This window comes from Heloderma suspectum, chromosome 1 (assembly GCF_057233095.1).
Source record: "Heloderma suspectum isolate Gila_16-S chromosome 1, 16-S_ref, whole genome shotgun sequence".
Taxonomy (NCBI): domain Eukaryota; kingdom Metazoa; phylum Chordata; class Lepidosauria; order Squamata; family Helodermatidae; genus Heloderma; species Heloderma suspectum.
Window position 1 is genome coordinate 64441979 of NC_139458.1, and position 19983 is coordinate 64461961.

The 19983-nt window shown below is 39.3% G+C and overlaps 1 protein-coding gene across 9 annotated transcripts in view; it reads right to left on the reverse strand.

Moving 5' to 3' along the window:
• The window catches only part of MEIS2 (Meis homeobox 2), a 347329-nt gene that overhangs the window by 278048 nt on the left and 49298 nt on the right, over nucleotides 1-19983 (reverse strand). The window contains exon 8 of one of the 9 annotated variants that reach the window (XM_084844562.1): nucleotides 4905-5006. The exons of the other annotated variants lie outside the window; for them this stretch is intronic. Within the exon in view, the coding sequence (XP_084700688.1) occupies nucleotides 4905-5006 (102 nt within the window). The remainder of the gene's footprint in view (nucleotides 1-4904; nucleotides 5007-19983) is intronic. 9 annotated transcript variants of the gene reach the window in all.

Consider the following 19983-nt stretch of genomic DNA (forward strand, 5'->3'; position numbering starts at 1 on the left):
GGGACAAATGCCCATTTAAGTCCTAGCTCTCAAATTCAGCTCTGCTTGCACTGCACTACCTAATGCTAAAGCTTCCTAATGTGTTATTCACCTCCCCTGTGTGGCATTTATGCGAACATAGAGTTCACAATTTTCTGCCCCAAACACAGGACTGCTATCTTTGAGTCATTCAAAGAATGTGACAGATACGATCATTGCTCTTGCTGCAACACGAAGAAACATAAAGAGGGAGAGACAAGACCAAAAGGAGGAAGACCATAGTCATCAGATTACTAAAATCCATAAAGCCTTTGCCAGAATGTCGATGAATGTTATAGTTAAAGGTCTTAATTTCTGAGGTTGTCCAGAGAAATCTACAGAATGTGTTTTAGAAATACACGCATGTCACCAGGGTCCAGCCTTGCTTTTCTTATTCAAATATAATTTTCATTGATTTCTAATGGCAATTTTATCCAAGGGAATAAGAGCAAAGCTTTCACTTGCACAAGCTAATGAAAATACAAGCAGTGCACAACAGCTAATACTGTTACTAATACTAATACAATACATCATTATACTTTGTTCAGCTAAAATTTTGGCAGAAAAAGTGCTCCACGTGTTTGCTATATTATGCTCCTTTTTAATGCAATATTTTAGCACAAATTGATATCTTTTTGGGTACCTAGGTTGAAATTATGAACATTTAGTTAAGGTTAGTAAGTGTCTTATCTGCTTGAGCAATTATCCTCAAATGACTATAAATGTAAATACATTTTGTATGTTTAGTCATGCCAACAAAGTATTGCTACACTGTACCATTCTACTGCTTTTTAACCAAGATCCTCAGTAATTCATGTTCTTCTTTTATTTTGAGATAAAAATTCACTGACCATTTGAACTGGTGTGGCATGGTTGCATTCAACTACCATCCTGTAGATACCTACTCACTTTGATACAAGGATTCCATAGTTCAGTTCTACATAATTGCTTCCTGGGCACCAACGTGCCATTTCAGTGGGAAAAGAATACAATCAAAAATTTAGTAAAGAGTTAAACAGAATTAGTTAAATGCCAATAAATGTTTTAAGACCAATGTTTCTTCATCAGCATTTTTGAAACTTAATTGGAGATAATTTTCTGTATAAATAAAATGACTTCAGTTAAAGCTCAGTTGTTAAACAGACAGGTATGAATGAAGAATTGTGCCTCACTGACTATGACTTTGTTTCTTATGTTACATTTTACTCTGATTCTCTTCACATCTGCCTCTAGGCCCTTGCCTACAAAAGTCCATGTCCCATTAGATTTCTTAGGCCATGACCCAAAGAACAATGCACTAAGTTCAATACATCCAAGGAAGCTCTGCATGTCTGTTTCTTAAACAGCAGCATGTTTGTTATCTATGCTACCTCCAGTATCAGAGACAGTATGCCTACGTACACCAGTTGCTGGGGAACATAGGCGAGAGGGTCCTGCTTGTGGGTTTCCCATCGACAGCTGGTTGGCCACTATGTGAACAGAATGCTGGACTAGATGGACCCTTGGTCTGATCCAGCATGGTTCTTATGTCCCTGCACCTACCCACTGCCACCGCCACCAGGTCATGCCTCATGGCAAACACCTTTTGAATTTGAGGACCCTTTCAAAAGCAGTTCGTCGTATGGCATGGAGGTCAGCTGTTGTTTTTTAAAGAAAAAAATCCCATTGCACATACAAAAGGCCTTTTGGATCTTCTCAGCCTTAGTGTTTGTTTTAAAGTAACATAGGACTCATTGCTGCCTTCATATGTCCGTTTAGGGGTTCAGTGGCACATACAAAGGCAGAAATAGGTGTACATTGCGGTAGAGACAGTGCCCTCCCAGTATCTATTTATCTCATGCTCAGTGTTTCTACAAACACCTTTGGCCTTTGAAGTTGGTGTTGCTATATAAAGCTGTGTTATATGTGACTTTTCAATGAGTGGATAATTCTGAATACAAATCTCTATGATTTCATAAATAAGAGCATGTTTACTTCATATTTAATGGTTTAAAAATCAATATTTTCTTATTTAAAGAATTAAGCTTCTCAACATATTTCCTAATATCACTGGAGAATCACAGAATGGAACATTTTAATAAAGAGTAGCATACAACAGAAAGCATTGTTAAACATGCATTAAAGTAGCATTGCCTTGTTATATAATAGCCATATCTGATAAAATGTTACTTAGTAATGCAGTATCACTAGTGGTCTATTAATATTATAATCAGAAACCTCAATTTTAAGGTTTTATTATTGAGGTATAAATTTTTAAACCACCTAAAAATGGCATGTAAGAGCACTTTGAGTCACTTTTAGAAAAATGATAGTGCTTGAAATTAGGTACATATATATATATTCCTCTTTAGAAGCACTTTCTTTTATTATGTTTTGTAAAATGTATTTACAGATCCTATAATTGCTTTTGGGAGCAATCCTATGGCCACTAGACATTGTCTAGAAGGCCATAGGATATGCTCATTTCTGGGAACCAAGGTCGGAGCCCACGCTCCGAGGTCGGTTCCTGGAAAACTGACTTCCCCTCTCGTCCGCGCTGCCTCCAAGGCAGCATGGAGAAGCCCCGTGCTCCGCACTTGCAAGAGAACTGCGGAGCGACTGAAAAGGGGCGGGGCTGGGGGGGTTCCGGGGCAGGGAGAGTGGAACTGTGTGTACGACACATCCACTGTGTCGTATGGCAGCTTCCTCTCCCGGTCAGCCCCCCCCCCCAATGCTAGACAGCCAAAAATGGCTGTCTAGCGAAAAATAGCAAGGCAGGTGAGGCGTGGAGGGAACGATCCCCCACATGACTCTCCTTCCTTGCTTTGGATAGGCGGTCACCTCCAAGTTCAGAGGTGGCCGTCTATCTAGTTAGGATTATGTTTATAGGGCACATTGTTCTGGAGGGCAAATTGTGACAACAGCAGAATACCATGAGACACTCCTGTGGTGAACCAAGAACTATTTATTAATTTTAAATTCTCTAAGGATATAGGGCAGAAACTTAAGTTGCTGCAATATAAATAGCCAAAATTATCTGAGACCCTTGCTTAGCATATTATCTTCTGGGCCTATGTCACTGAGATGACAATGATGCAATAACTAACTTCAGCCGGATAGATGCACATAAATTCAACGCCAGTGCTACAAAACTGTAGTAGAGCAGCTTGAATTTAGCAGTTGTGAAATGAAGCATTCTGCCATAAAATACTGTTGTTGAAAAATGCAGCAAGGCATTAGCAGCTTCATTTGAGAGAAATACCACCACCTACAACACATTAAAAGTTGTAGGACTGGCAATTACATATTAACAAGAGTATAGTAAGACATACTACCAACTGCCCCGGAATCTTTATGATAAGGAGTGCCATACAGTGTCATTCGTTCATTCATTCATTCATTCATAAATAAATAAATGCATTTTAAATAAGCAAATGCTAAATACATGCAAAGGTATAAACACAATCTACAACAGATGCAAACCTATGGATGCGCAAACCTACTGTACTACTGCACTGACTTAGTCCCCCTAATGCTGGCAGCTCAGACCCATCAAACTCTAGACACACTTTAGAAATTCTTGCATTGCTCAGCAGCCATGCATTATTTGCCAAGCCTGCAGTTCCTGGCTGAAGCAGTTACAACAGCTTCCTCATCAGGGATAACAAGCCTGCACCACTTTGTTCCTTCCATAAAAGTATGTGGGCCTGGCTAGCAGCTGTGTGAATGCTCCCATCAGTTGCAGGAGCCTCAGTATTTCTTGCATGGCTGGTGGATGTCATGGCTCATAGGTATCTTTGGGGTTTGCCAGCTAAATAGCCAGTGCTGGCGCTAGAAGAGAAGGTGGTGACGGCAGTTTTGAAGCAATGTGACACAGTGGGGTTGTGAATCATGCCTTAATTAAGGGTCCTGCCATTGGTCCTTTCCAAGTCCAAATATATTTAAAAGCATACATACATATATACATACATAAACAACATTAGGGGAAGGGATAGTGCTCCTAGCCGGGCCCAACCTCTTCAAGGTTAATTAGGGCTATGCAGCTTATTTTAGATGATATAGATATCATTTTAATTCTCTGAGATAGTGCCTCTTTCCCAATCTGACTAGGGACTCCAGCCCATCAGTAGCAGCTTCATTTCTAGGGACTGGCCTGCCTCAAAATTGTACTAATGAATTAGTTTGCAGTCTTTCACCATAGAGATCACCCTTCCCCAACCTGGCACCCTCCAGTTGCTTTGGACAACAACTCCCAGCATTCCTGATGAATGACCATGCTGCTGGCTGGGTCTGATGGGAGTTGAAGGCTAGATGCTATTGCATTCGCCCAACTTAGGGGTTTCCCACAGGCAGCTGGTTGGCCACCGTGTGAAGAGAATGCTGGAGTAGATGGACGTTTGGCTCTTCTTATGTCTGACTGTGCCCCAGTTCTAGCGCTAATGATGGCACTAGAGTAAACCAATGCTTGCATGATGTAACTAGCACTTTCTAGGGCAATGGCAAAGTGGCAATTTACAGCAAATCACCACTTTTTCCTATTGTCCTACCGAGAGCTAGTTACATTAGCATAGGTTTGCACTAACGCATCATTAATGCTAGAACTGGGGCACAATTGGATTCTATCCAATACCTGGAGGGCACCATATTGGGGAAGGCTGGTATAGGAATCAGATCAAAAGTATGAGGCTGGTTGTGGCACACTGGGGAGAGGAATGTCTCCCACCATGATTTTGGAGAGGGTGAGGTGGTATCACCTGTGTCTCGATCTCCTTTCATTACAACCCCTTATATATGCATATCTGATAGTGCCAACAAGAGAACTAAGTTTTCAGAAGACGCTTATTGGGAAAATGTATATATTAAAGGAAAATACAAAATAACTCTGAATTTTGTATGATCTTACATACCATAAGAGCTCCAACACCTATCCACAATGGGGTGGATTAACTCTCTGGGTGCTGCAGACATATTTATACACCTCCTCCTAAAGTGTTCATTTGGCTGGCAGTCTGGAAAATGCCAGAATGTGAAGGGTTAAGTTGGAACACTTACACGTTTTGTTTCTGCAGGTTTAACTTGAAGCTTTTAACGTTAAAAATAATTTTTTATTGTTCTGATTTAGGAAGTACACTTCTATCCAAAAGCTGCTGAAGCCAATGGAAGACAAGACAGCAACCATTTTTATTGTGTCTGAACTGTTGATACACAGAGAATGGACCATCATGTACAAAAACACCAATATTGGGTACATCTAACAACTGCCCAAATATATAACTTTAAACCTGGTTACAGTCTCCGAGTAAAATAGAATCAGTTAAATATAAAATCATTTGATAACAAATGCTGAAGAGGGGAAGAACTGGAATGTTTATCACAGCTAACAAAAGCCCCATTCAGGCATTCTCAATCTGTGCAGAATCAACATGGGAGGAGGAGTGCTCTAGCCCCCATCCCCCTCACTGCACGTTTCCATTGCCCTCTACTTGTGTAGGGCAATGGTCTGAAGAGGAGCACCTCTTGTATCCGTGGAGCCTTGGACCTTGGAACATCAGTGCTCTGGCTCACATGGAGAGCCTCCATAGATACAGGAGACTCTCCTCTTCAGTCCATCACCCTACATGAGTACAGGGTGATGGAAACGCACAAGGGGGTGGGCAGAGCTAGAACTCTCCTTCTCCTCCTGTGTTGATTCCACACAGATTTAATAACACCTGAACAATGCTAATAACGTGCCTCATTTGTGACAAGAATTTAATTAAATTTTCTTGTAATGTTTAATGCACACAAGTCACAGGGCTTTAATAGGATTACATAAATAACCATTTTCTTAGTGTGATCCACAAGTAGCTCAACTTCCTACTGAAGTTATCTAGTTCTTTGACAACCAAACTAGGCAAGTGGGGAGAGATCTGTGATCAGATGTCCTGCCATGTTGAGTTTAGTTTTTGTTTTTAGTTCAACACAATTTCCCTTTCTTTCCTCCCCCACCCCTTGTATGTTTCCTGCCTCAGGGCAAAAGGAACTATGAGGAAGGATTGGGGAAAACAATACAAAAGGGAAGGATTAACCCATCCTTACTCCAGTGCTGTGGCCAATTTGATTCTCTCACTCTCATTCTCTCTCTGCTTTGAACTAAAAAAAGAGAGCTCCAATCATGGAATCGTTTGGCCCATGGTGATTGTACTAGATAGAAAAACAGAAACTGAAATCACTGACATGAGTTAGTCACGGGAGTCATTAAGTGATAAAGTCAGTGAATGGACTCTTGAGAAGATAAAAAAAAAAAATAAGAACCAGCTGACTTTGCACCATTTCAATGCTGGTCCAACAGAACAGAACTGTCATGATCTGACACCAGCCAGAAATCACCACATAGTGGTCAACTCCATTTTTTAATTGCAATATTATTCGCGGTTGCTGTTTCTTGCTGAGTTAGGTAGCTGAGAACAGCACAAAGTCGGAATTTAATGAGGGGCAAGAAGTGCTTTTTTAAAAAAACCCTACGTCTGTGATTTGGGGGCTGGAAGCCAAGACAACTACATTTTATTAATCTATTATGAAAAAATATCATTACAAACAACTTTGGCTACAAATATTTAGGAAATCATATCTTCATTTTTCTCTCCCCAATGTCTAAAATTGATGAAGCTACCTTCTTAAACATGAGATGTATTTAGATCACAGTCTAGAACAGAATTAGGTGTACTTAAGTCAATTGACATCAGAGCAAAAGTGCACACAGAGGCTCTCTCAGGAGCTCCCCCACAACTATTTAATGTCCTTTCCTTGGAGGATTAACAAAGCACAAGATCAAACTTCTTTTGAGATGGATGGAACTTTTAAATTTGTTCTGACTTTTTGTGAATAACCCAGTAGAAATTTAGATTTGGGGGGAAATTTTTTAAAAACAAAACAAAAAGACACTCTCAACAAGTTTTGTTACAGAATGATCCTATGCATATATCCTATGCAAGTCAAATGAACTTTCTCTCAGGTAGGGTGTATACAGGATTGCAGCCTCACAATGCAATCCTATAGAAGCCTACTCAGAAGTAAGTTCAATGGTCCTTAATCCGAAGTAAGTGTGCACAGGATTGTAAGCTTAACCATTTAACTGAATTACAGTACTTACATATTTTATACTTGCAGTTTAATCTATTGAAACTAGACCAAGCCTTCCTAATGGGGCACTTTATATATTTAAACAAATAAAAAGAAGCATACATGAGGGGAATTTCAAGGGGGAAATGTATGTTTGTTCCTCAGGCAATTGTTTCATAGGTTCTGCGGAATGGACACCTTTGCTAGGTCAGATCTGAGCTCCACCAGTCAAGTAACATTCTTAGCTAAAATATGCTGATGTAGCACATTTTCAGTTCATGATCATGCTAGGCAAGGGAGTCATTCAGTGATAAAGACAGTGAATGCATTCTTGAGAAGGTAAAAAATTAAGAACCAGCTGACTTTGCACCATTTCAATGCTGATCCAACAGAACAGAATTGTCATGCTCTGACAGCAGCCAGAAATCACCACATAGTAGTCAACTCCATTTTTTAATTGCAAGATTATTCACAGTTGCTGTTTATTACTGGGTTTGAAAGAAATATCTGAAAGAAAATGCAAGTTTTTCAGAAGCAATTTCTATCTCATTTTATCACACTGAAGAATTAATTTTTTTTGTAAGATTGAGTAGATTTAGGAATGGCACAAATAGAACTGAAATATTAAAAGTGTATATAAATGTAACAGGAAAGATTTTTACCTGATTTTATTACTCTGGTGTTTTAGTGCATTTGTTATCAATTCAGTACCTTAGAATTATTATAAAATATTAATTCAATATTACCTAGTGCAAGATATGTGGATTATATCTATTCCCATCAATGACTTAGGGTGCAGTGCTATGCATGCTTATACAGAAAAAAAGTCCTAGAAATTGTAGGACTATTTTCTGTGTAAACATGCATAGGATTGTGTCCTTAGTTGTTTTAGGCTGTAATCCTATACCCATTTACATGGTAGTAAGCGCCATTGAATTCAATGGGGCTTATTCCGAGTAAGCATGCATAGGATTGTCCTTTCAGTCAGTAAAGTGTTATAACCAAACCCATTACGTTTTTTAAAAAATCCCTCTGTACGCTACACCTCACAGTTCCTTGTACAATACAGGTATCATTTTGACTCCACAAGTCAACGGTAGAGAGAATTTAACCCCGTGGCTCAAAGTGGTCATTGTAGCAAAGTATTTTGAGAAAATGTGCCCCAAGAATAATCTCAGAGTCACTCAATATATCGTATACATTGGCCACTGGCTTCGTTCTTTTTCCATTAACATACATCCCAGTCTTCCAGTAGTGGATAAAAGTCATGAGTACTTTTTACAAAAAGTCAACATATGGTGAAAAGGATAGTTATTTCCCTATTAATTTCCATTTATAAAAATACAAAGCTATTAGAAGATATTGGTATTTGATGGAACTTGATTTCACTGAAAGAAATGGCAATGTTCCTGTTTACCTGACCACAGAAATAGTCTCGAAGGCTTCAAGACAATAGGAACCTCTCCATTCCCTGAGGTCATTAGGAGAGGCTCTGTTATGTGTCCTGCCAGTCTCCGAGGGTTGCTTAGTGGAATACAGGACAGAATCTTCTCTGTTGCTATGCCCCGGCTTTGGAATGTACTGTCATAGGAGGTCCATTTGGCTCCCTTCCTGATAGCATTTCTTGCCAAGCTGAAGACGTTCATGTCCTGGCAGGACTCTGGATGGCTGGAAGTATGTTATTATTGCTGATCTTATTTTGCTCTCCTGTATTGATCAGTGTGTGTTATCTGCGGCTCTATTATGCTATTTATTATTGTTTTAATTATTATTGCTGGATATGTATTCTTAATACTTTAAGCTGCTTTGGACAGCTTTTAGCTGGAAAAGTGAGTGAAATATCTAAAACAAAATACTATGCATGCTTTCTTGGAAGTAAAGCCCATTGAAATAACTGGGGCTTGTTTCTGAGTAATCCTCAAGTTGAGCTGGTGGCAAAACCACTATAAAAAAAGAATGGCCAACACTAGCCTTACATCATTAGGGGGTAAGGAGGAGAACAGGTCAATGCTCCTGACTCTATAGTCCTTTCCCACCCAACCTGCATTGGTCCCATCAGTTGGCATAGGATTGAGTGCAGGGGTGGAGAACCTTAGGCCTGGGGGCCAACTCTGGCTTTCCAGGGTTCCCCAGATGGCCACCCTTTACCACCATCCACAACTGTTTAGTAGTTTCCTGGCTTTTGTGCAGTTTTTCCCTGTTCTAAAAGATTGAAATGTCTCTCCTAAGGCGTACTTACTGGCAGCGAGAGCTTTAATATGCTTCTATTGTGGTCCCATCCCTTTTGTCTTTGGCCCTTGCCCCACCCCCCGCAAAAAAAACTTCCCCAAAATGGAATTCAGCCATTGGGCTGAAAGAAGTTCTGTACTCTTGACTTAATGGGTCGGTTAATCCCACCTTCCTTTACATTAATGATATATCATCTTCGCCTGACTATAGACTTTCAGTAAACCCATGCCATGTTGGCTTTGAGCTCCAGTGATTTGCTCATGTAATCATATCTAATATCTATTGCAAAGTTCCACAGAGGATATAGTGTAGGCATGTCTGCTGATAGAGTCAGGAAAGCATTTTTGTAAATAACTAAAAGGTTCTTTAAGGCTTTTAAATAAAATAAATAGTTACATGTTGGCAACTACTGATTCTGATATTCATAAACTGTCAGGATAGAATTCAATTGTCCCCCTTTATTAAATTTGTTGAAATGATAGTTAAAATACTGGTAAAAAATGTATCTGCAGTGGAAGTTTATAAAGTGCAAGGCAGTAGTGAATCAATCCCACTGACTTTAATGAGAACATGAACAAGTATGGGATGTCCATAAGTAATTTATGAGGGTTCAAACCCTGCATTCGATATACTGTGTAAAACAATCTGTTTATTAGATCGTTTTTATATACACAAAACCAGTCATATGTTCATTAACAGTCAGCTGAATTGAGGTGACTTTTAAATGTATAAAACACCCAACCCCATTTTATTTCTTACGGAAATTGATTCATGAAACTAACAAAATGCCTGAATAAAGGAACTGGGAAATCAACCTCTTTCACTTAATCCATAATTCTTTCTGTCCCCATTACTGCTTTTCCCTTATGTGGTGAAGTTCAATAGATACTGGGCCTGGGCCTATTTTTGATGGTTCACATATTGTAAGTCCTAAACAGCACTTCTCCATTCATTACTGTAGAATTACTTGGAAATCCTACTAGTTGTACCAAAAAAGAAAAAAGACCCACACCCTAATTGGTCCCACAGGGTAGTTAGGTGCTGTGGAAGACTTAAAAACACTATTATCTCCTGATAGTGATTTGCTAGCCTTCCTATACCCTCTGTAGCACATTGGGACTTCTAAATTACATACCATAATTGACATCAAATATCTGTCCCACCAGTGAATATCTTTATTAGCATCAAAATCACTCACAACTAGTGTTCCACAATGTTATTAAACAGAACTTGTTCTAGGTGTTGCCTTACTAATTAGTCAGGATGAGCCCGAGGAAGAAAATCTGGGTCATGTTAAATTAATTGGAATGAGCATGAAAATTAGCTGAGCAAACTGCATCAATTTTCTATAGAGAGCCTTTCTTCATGTTGAGAATAAAAATGGATATTATGAAGCATTAACCAAACTGCCTTCTGTGACTGCCAAGAGGTGTGTTACAGTAGCCCAAAAATATCATGCTCACAGATTTTCAGAAGTTAATGAGACATTTCCAGGAATGGTAAATACATGGTGTTAAAATGGGTGTGCCTCTTATGGGAAAATGCCAAGTCATTTCATGTTTATTCAGGCATAACAAGCTCTTCAAAATGAGCATAATTTAAAAGGTGAATAGTGCAAAGAGGACTAACATTCAACTAATTTTCCTTAAGAAAGAAAAGATTAAATTGAACAAAAAATGAATTAAGAGGTTTACAAGTCAACAAGTCAACCATCAGATTGCAGCCTCTGCTCACTATATTCTCATCATCCCCTGCCATGAAGTTTTTGAAAAAATGTCCCGAAGGCAGGGAACAAAGCGAGCAGAACTGATTACAGCTACACTCACCGCCTTGCTGTCTAAACTCTGTTTGGCTTCCTAATGAGCTCACTAAAAACCTAATTCATCTCCCATAACCCTTCTCAGCCCTCCTTGAAATTCACCATTATGGAAATTACAGATGAAACATTTACAGGCTGTGTTCAAATTACTGCTTCTTCAACAGGCAGGTCCCTGACCCTCACAATGAGCACAATAGAGGTATGTCCAGCATGAAACCACTCAGGCCACAGGGTTTAGAATAAAGAGGCTCAGGAACGTTAAGACTTTTTCTCATGGTGATAATGATTTCCGCATTAATGCTTTCAGTCCCATGAATATGGGAATTCTGTGGGTTTGACAGTATATCAAACACAAACTATAATTCAGAAGGAGAGAAATGAGTTGTACTGATGACAAATAGCTGAAATAGGCTAATGTGAATTCCCAGCCTGTTCATGAGGAAACTCCCTCAGTTCCTCATTACATGAAGTCAAAATGATCCTCACGGCACCTAGCCTGTAACTGGAAGATTACTGAATTGATAGATCCTTAGTTTAAAATGCAGCTGTTTTATTCTGCTTTAGTAATTAATTCTTTTTCCAATACCTTATTGATTAAGCGTAGACACTGATAAAGTTCAAACTGAGAAGAATCTCTAGTGGCTTCCTTACTTGCTCAAGAGAGTCAATGAAAACTTCCTACAATTCCACCTGCCTCCTCAGAGTGCTGATCCAACGAACAGAACAGTTTTTTCTCATAAATTAGTCAGGCCATGTGAAGCTGTATTAGCTGATGGTTGCTTTTGTCTCTCTACTTGCTGACTTGCTTTTCACTTTTGCTGTCCTTTGTGCTGTCACACACAAAGTCGGAGTGCAGCTGGCATTCTGAACCCAAACCAAGGTAAAGAACAATTCGTACAAACTACATTTCCCCCCCCTATGTTATACAGCTGGAACTCCCTGATCACTGCAGCACTGAATAAGGCCTCCTGGGACCCAACTAGCTGAGAAATCAGTACTGAAGCATGCAGGCATATTGTGGAACTAAGGTTATGAAAGAAAGAAAGAAAGAAAGAAAGAAAGAAAGAAAGAAAGGAAGGAAGGAAGGAAGGAAGGAAGGAAATGTAACCTGTTTTCTTCATGACTGCTCCACCTTTCAGAATGGAATATTTGTGGCTGTCTTTTCAGAAGTTATAGGTTTCCACATTATCATTTAAGTAAGAAGTGACATGAATGCTTGCAAATCGTAATCACAACATCTACGACAACAAAAGGACAATCCATACCTGTTGACCAAGAGGCAGTCAGTCGCTGCCTGTGAATGACCGTTATAGACGTGATAGCATTTTACAAGAAACATCACTAACATTTTGCCACTATTAAAGAGTTACATGTAGTGGACAATCAATATTAGTGAATAAGAACATTTTGGGGGGATTACAGGCTGTGTACTGGAGTCTTCTTTTTTCTGCAAAGATTAGTGCTACTGAAGTGCTTTTAGAGCAACAGTTCAATGTCCAACATATAAAACAAAAAGAAAGAAAATTCACTATGCAATATAAACACTAAGCAGTATAAAAGACCATTACGCAAACAGGTTCATGCTGTAGTGTCCTATTCACTGCTTAAAGAAGCTCAAGTGAGCTATGGAAATAAATAATCTCCAGCAGAAGAACAGACATTTATAATACTAGTGATCCTTGTTCTGGCTTCAGTTCAGTTGATAAGATTATTGAAATGCTAAGGGCTGATCTTGGTCTTACAGATATTGGTGTCCCATCAGTATTACTGATTTACAGTGGCTATAAGGTCCCAATCAGAACTTTTATCAGGTATGCCTTAGAATATCTGCTAACTTCTGGCACACCAAATCTGTGCTGACATGGAAAAGTACATTCCATTTACATAGCTCATTGGTAGAGCACATCCTTTGCAGGTTGAACCCCTAGTATCTCCAGGTAGGGCTTGAAAAACTCCTGTATGAAACCCTGGAGAGCCACTGCCAGTCAGTGTCACCAATACTGGGCTAGATGGGCCAAAGTTCTGATTCAGTATAAGGCAGCTTCCTATACTGTTGCATTAGGAAAGTGCCTGAATCTTTGAATTTATTCAGTTGCATACAGGATTTATTTCACTGGCAGAAGCACAATAGCAGAGCTTCACTAAGATTGCTCTCACTGGCAGAAAGCAGGGGAGGTGGTTTTTTTGCCAATTTCCCCCTCCCCTTACAACCCCCAGCACCACTTCCCCCGCAATCCTCAAGGGTCCCCCAAACATCCAGAGAAGATGTTTGGAGGACACATGGAACTAAAGGGAGAGGGGGAAGGCGCAAGTCACCTCCTCCCTCATTCAGCCACTGGAAAAGTTCTGCTGGATCAAGAACCTTCCTTTGATGAAGGCTCTTCCATCTGTAGGAAGCTTTTGCTGAATTCAATCTAATATTTCCTAGGATAGGACCAATAGCTACATTCTCCCACTTTCAGAGTGTTCTTTCTTATTTCGGAAAGTCATCTTCACTGATGTCTCCAGCAGACACTCAGTTGTCAAAAGGTTGTATCATGTGATGCTTGCAGTTTGCGTTAACAATGGACTATTCTCATTGAGATACATAAACGCTTCTCACTTATAAACAATTTCCTTGTTGCAGGGTGAGTGGGGGAGGGGAAGTGCAACATGTTTTCTGTGGTATCCTTCTACCAGTATTGTGTTATCAAAACAATATATGGACAAGTATGGGAGAAACAATAGTAAAATCCTCCCCAGATGTTATTTGTAAACATCACATTTACCATTCCCCCCCCCCCACATTATGGGTAAGTAGAAGAATTCTACTTTATTTATCTGGATTATTACTCCAGATAACCTAACCATAAAGTCATTGGAAGACAACACCATAATTTTAAAAATAGAAAATTGAGGGCAATTTGTCTTAAAACTTATCACTTTCCTTGTATCTCTCCCTCACCTCCCAATGTATAATGAAAGCTCTAAACTTAGAAGAGGTAAAATCTATTCTGTTTACTTATGAACTTTAACCTTTGTTAAAAGTGTTTTTCCCCCCTTCAGGCCAAAAAGCATTATATAAAGGTTTACTAACTTAACATAGTTATATATGGAAGATTGCTTTTCTTCAAAACCAGACCGCAGTATTTTATTTTTTGAGTAATGGTTCAAACTGCCATGTTATACAGTATTATATCTGAACTATGCTAACACTAGGTGACCATTTATTAATGTTCTTCTGAGTTTAACTGAGCTTTCTATATTAATGAAGAAAATCTTAGAGCTACCACATACGGGGACAATCTATTATTGTTCTTTACTAACCACTCTGAAATTAGCAGGAGTTGCCATGCTCTTGCTCAGCATCCATACACGTCAAGGGAGCTTGCAAAAATGTTCTTGTTGTATTATTCCATACCACTAAAAGGCATTTTTCCTAGAAGATACTTATTCATACCATTATGGCTGTCTGTTAGTACAGTATATGATTAAGGGTTGTAATATAAAACAGAAATGGCTAGAATATACATGAAGAAAAATATATATTGGAATATATATATATATATATATATATTCCAATTGCTCAGCCTAATCTATATATTATAAAATGCTCACTTAAATACTGTCAGAAAACTGCTTGCAATTTCAGATTTGCTGCACTGCTCATGTAGAATGCAATATGTTTTCTTTTGCAAATGTTATTTTTCTTTCATTTTTTTAAACTACCCACCATAGTATAGTTACCAGGGCGGGGGAATTATCAGTGATTTTACATTTCATATTTCATATATTTTTAGTCTTGGATTAATATCAGCCAATGAACATACACATTTTAGAAGCCATCTGTAGTTTCATTGGTTTAATCTCTGAACTTTAAAGACCTATGTTTTATGAGCTTTCCTTGGGGCAGATATTTCAGTGTTCTAAAAACAGGGTTATGGACTGTTAAATTAAGCACATGTTCTGCACTGGCATTTTAGTTCCAGCAGGTAATTTGGTGCCAAGCTTGGCAATTTAGTATCTACAGCCCTGTAACATATGTTTATATGCCTTCTTCAAACACAGGGGATGAGTTGAATACAAGGTACTGCATAAAAATGGCATTTATCCTCAGTTCTGAAAAACTAGAGTACGGTTATCAGAGAAGGGTTATGGATTTCTAGCTCCAGATCCACACAGATGACAGGCTGTGTGTGTGTTTTTGGCAGGCATGGAGACAGTCATACCATCATCACATGCAACTGAACTTTTTTAAAAAATCTGTGTGACCAAAATATTGGTTAGAGTCCCATTACCTTTAAGAACATCCCAGTATATTACTAGCTGTTATATTTGTGGGGAAATGTCTGAAAAATATTATTTCACTATGTATCCTTCGCTACATTCCTCATATCCAGTCACGATATCAGAGTGCATCTAGAATGGGGGGTAAGGAGTCCTGTAACCACAAACACATACCTCTGCAAGTCTATAGTTCTCCAAACACATAATCTTTTCCAAGGAAACAAATCTAAAATGCAAGAATGAGACACCTACAGCATTAACATTATATGGGAAAGAGCCTAACTGGAAATGTTGGAGAAAAGCAATGGCACCTGAGATGACAGAAGATGGAAGCAAACAAGGTTTCCATAGAACAGTACAAGCAATTCAGGAATAGCAATTGAAGAGTGGGGTGTGCTATTTCCAAATTGGGATTTAGTTTTGGAGATGGAAAACTATGGAGATTCTACATCCATACAGCAGCTTCAATGAGAAGGATTATATTTTTCACAGAAACATTCAATAATCTACATCTTTTCTTGTCTTTTCTTCCCCTCCCCCATTGATAGTCAACTTCCCTTTCTTTTAGTGCCACTTTTCCCTAGTTTTATTATTGTGACCAATACTCTCTGTGGTTCCTCAGACACTTGCTTTCTTTCCTAACCATTTTCTTTGACTTCCATTTTCATATCATCCTTCTAACCCACTTCTTTCAACATAAACAAGGAAGAATCTTGTGGCACTTTAAAGGCTAACAAATTTATTATTATAAGCTTTTGTGGACTACAGTCCATTTCACCAGATGAAATGCCTTCTAGTCCATGAAAGCTTATTCCATAATAAATGTTAGTCTTTAAAGTGCCTCAGGACTCTTCCTTGTTTTTGCTGCAACAGACAAAAATGGCTACCCTTCTGGAAATTGATTTTATCATGTCCTTGTTCTTGTCCTCACCTTTGTTTATGAAATGTGAAGACAAATGCAACATTTTAAATGTGAAGTAGTTTGAACATACATTTGCCGCATTCCATGGCATTTTCAAGGCAGAGAATGTCTGTTAAAACCATTTCCACCACACTAGCATATGTGCCAGTCTTCACCCAAATTTATGTCCTCTCATACTTCAGTTCAGTTCCTTCGCAAACAACTCTGTTCTTTCTCCTCCATTGATGCCATTTCTCATCATCCTGAACATCTCTTCTCAAGCCTTGCCTTAGAAAATTCTAATCTATGACAATTCCCCTTTTCAGTGTTGAAGACTGACAAAATATGGTCTGAATTACCATCAATCCCCTTCCCACACACACACTCTACACCTCTCCTCCCTAACTTTTCTACCCTTTCCTCCTTCCCAGCAATTCCATTATCTTCACAATTGGCCAACTGGCTTTATATATCCAAACCCACAACTATTGCCTTTGTACTCTGTAATCATTAATCTCTCTGTTTCCTCTAGCTTCCTTCCTTCTCCTTTCATGTATGCTCAGATCTCCACGATAGTTTAAAGAAAAGAAAAAAAGAAAGAAAAAGCCCTCTGAACATTTTTCCAAGCACATGATTGGATTGTCTTTCTTTGTTTCTAGTAGCCTAGTAGCTGGAAGGCCTCTATGATCTTCCATCTCTTGGGCAGTGTGAATGTATTGTGGATAGTGTCCGAAGCAGCAGTGGCAACAACTGCCAGTGTGCCAACTGTGAAGTCAAGCTCAAGTTCAAACTCCATTGCAATGCCACTTTGTGACATTGTGCTCATGTAGACACCCTTGATCCTTGATACGTATGATGGAGTACTGAATGGATTGTTAAGAGCAGGACTGAAAATACATTCGCATAGCCTTCCGCAATCTGTGTCCTCTAGATGTTTGGGACCACAGCTTTCAGCATTCCTGACCACTGCTGGCTGGGGCTGGTGGGAATCACCAGTCCAAAACATCTGGATGGCACCAGGTTGAGAAAGGCAGCTTTTGCTTCTAGAGACACTTCTGGAATAATAAATGCAAACTGGGAAGCACTGTCAGTATGACTATGAAAATATGTGAAGGAAATAAGGAAATCAATAATAGAATCTGCATTATTTTTCTACCAATGATAATATTAAGTTTTCCTCAAACACTATCTTTTTTACAGATTTACTGCTACAATCTTAATAATTTCCATCTAGAGCAAATAGTTACTAAAAACATGCAACTTACACCCATGTTTCTTCTGCATATAAGGGCAGAATAATACACATCATATCTGCCACTCATTCACTTCTACAAAATGGCCAATAAATTCAGTTTTTGAGGGATACTGTGCATCACCCTACATTCTATAAATGAAACTCAGGTCAATATCCTTGTGGCCAAAGGCAAGAATTTCACCGAGACAAAAGCAATCTGAACACATTTACTTGGAAATAAGTTCCACTGAAAACAATGTACTTTCAGGTATATATATTTAAGTTTGGGTGGTAAGTGATGTTCATTTTCAGCCTCATAGCTGCTGATGGGACAGATTTGTTATTATATTTAAGTACACTGGGCAGAATCCAGTGCTGCCTATCCACTAGTGGAGATGGCCACCAACCTGCCTCCCTCCAGAAATTAGCATCTGGCTTGCCTCTGGAAGAACCTCTGTTCTGCAGGCGGTAGGGGCAGCTTGCAGACCAGAATCAGTGGGGCTGGCCGCACCACAAGGACAGCACTGGATCCTGCCCGAAGTTGAAATACCCACTAAACTCTAAATAACTGTGTTTTGTTCACATCCCAAAGCAAGAATGTCATATATATAAATAGAAGGGTGGCATGCAGTTTCTCAGCTGCATTAATTCTTTCTGAGATTAGTACTAGACTAAGGCTGCAATCCATACACATTTACCTAGGAGTAAGTCCCATTGAATTCAATGGGGCTTACTTCTGAGTAGACATAGATAGGATTACACTATAAATTGTTAAAAAGAACCAAGCTATGCCAACAGTGGGATTACTCCAGCATCAACTATAACTATGGAAGTATGTCAGAGAAAAGATGACCCAACAGAAAACAAACCAACCAGGCATATTTTGTTCAGTGTTGCCTTTACACAAATACCTACAATTCCTATCTAAAAATCACACCTACACACAAGGGCGGTGCTCTAGCACATATTTTGGGCCATGGTAAGAAAAACAGTTCAAATTATTGGGAACTGACATCACATTTTATGATCCAACTTCAAACATTTAGACTCTAGTTATGGGATAAATCATGCAGAAAATTCGAAAGGCTCAGGCAATAGTATCAAATTTTTAGGTGAGTGAGAAGCTAGGCAACCAGGATTTTTCCAACCTTATTATGTGTTACCACTACCAGATAATAAGTAACGGATAATAATAAGGCCAGTGGCTATTAGTCAAGATGGCTATACATTTCCTCCAGTATTGGAGCCAATATGCCTCTGTATACCAATTGTTGGAGAAGAAGAATGGGAGGGTGCTATTATATGCTTGTCCTGCTTGTGGGCTTCCCATGAGAGATAATGGGCCAGTTTGCACAACACGACAGCCCTTGATGGGTTAATTTACCCATGAGGAGCTGCAATGGATGCTGGATGCTATTATGAATATGCAAGGCCCAGCCAGGGGTTGCTGTGGCTTGTCATGTCACTCAAACCCTGGTGGAGGGAGTTATTTGAGGATCAAACAATGCTTACATAACCCCAAAACAGACCACAAGTTATGTGAGGGTTGTTTAACCCTCAAATAACCACAGCAACTCCTGGATGGGGCTTGCATATTCATCTTAGTGGATAGCATGTGTCGTGGCACACCAAGGGTTAATTAACATGGTGGCTGTCATGTTATCTGAACCAGGTCAATGTCATGCTCAAGGCTATCCAATGAGTGAATCAGAATTTGAACCATTGATCCATTTCATGCAAAATGAATAACAATACATGAAATTGCTCGCATAATCTTCTACATAAGAGAAATAAAAAAATCTCAGAGCCCAGTCCTATGTTCTGCTATGCTGGGACAACAGAATAAAAGACTGGGTTTCCACCTGAAGTGCAAGGTGATTCCTTATCCCTTGCACCAGTACTGGGAAAGCACATTGATTTAAAGCGGTAGACATAATCAGCATTGCTGATCCAGTATAATGAGCCACATCAGAAGGGTAAGTTTCTAGGCTATGAAAAAAAGATAACATAACACTGTCACCAACTCCTTGTGCTCTGTGATAAGACTCACTGAGCAGCTCCTGAGCTCCTAATGCTGACAAAGCCAGTGTGCAAGCTGGGGTTGTGCAACAAGCATTTCCCATTATGTTTTCAGCAAAGCTGTAAACACAATGGTTTGGATCCTAACCAATGCTCCAATAGGTGAGAGTGTACCCTCAGCAGAGTTCTGCTCACAGGACACCCCTACTGATGGAAAAGAGGGGAGCAATTTTCACTAATTCTCCATCCTTCTGCAGCCCTTGCACCCCCTAAAATCTACTGCAAAGGGCTGGGACACTCTCTTGAACAGTGTAGGGAGTAGCACAGGGGGCTGCAGAAAGGAGGGGAAAAGTTAGTGAAAAATCTTTCTCCAGTGGAAGCCTCTGCTTGATCAGAGTCCCTTCTGTGGACAGAAGA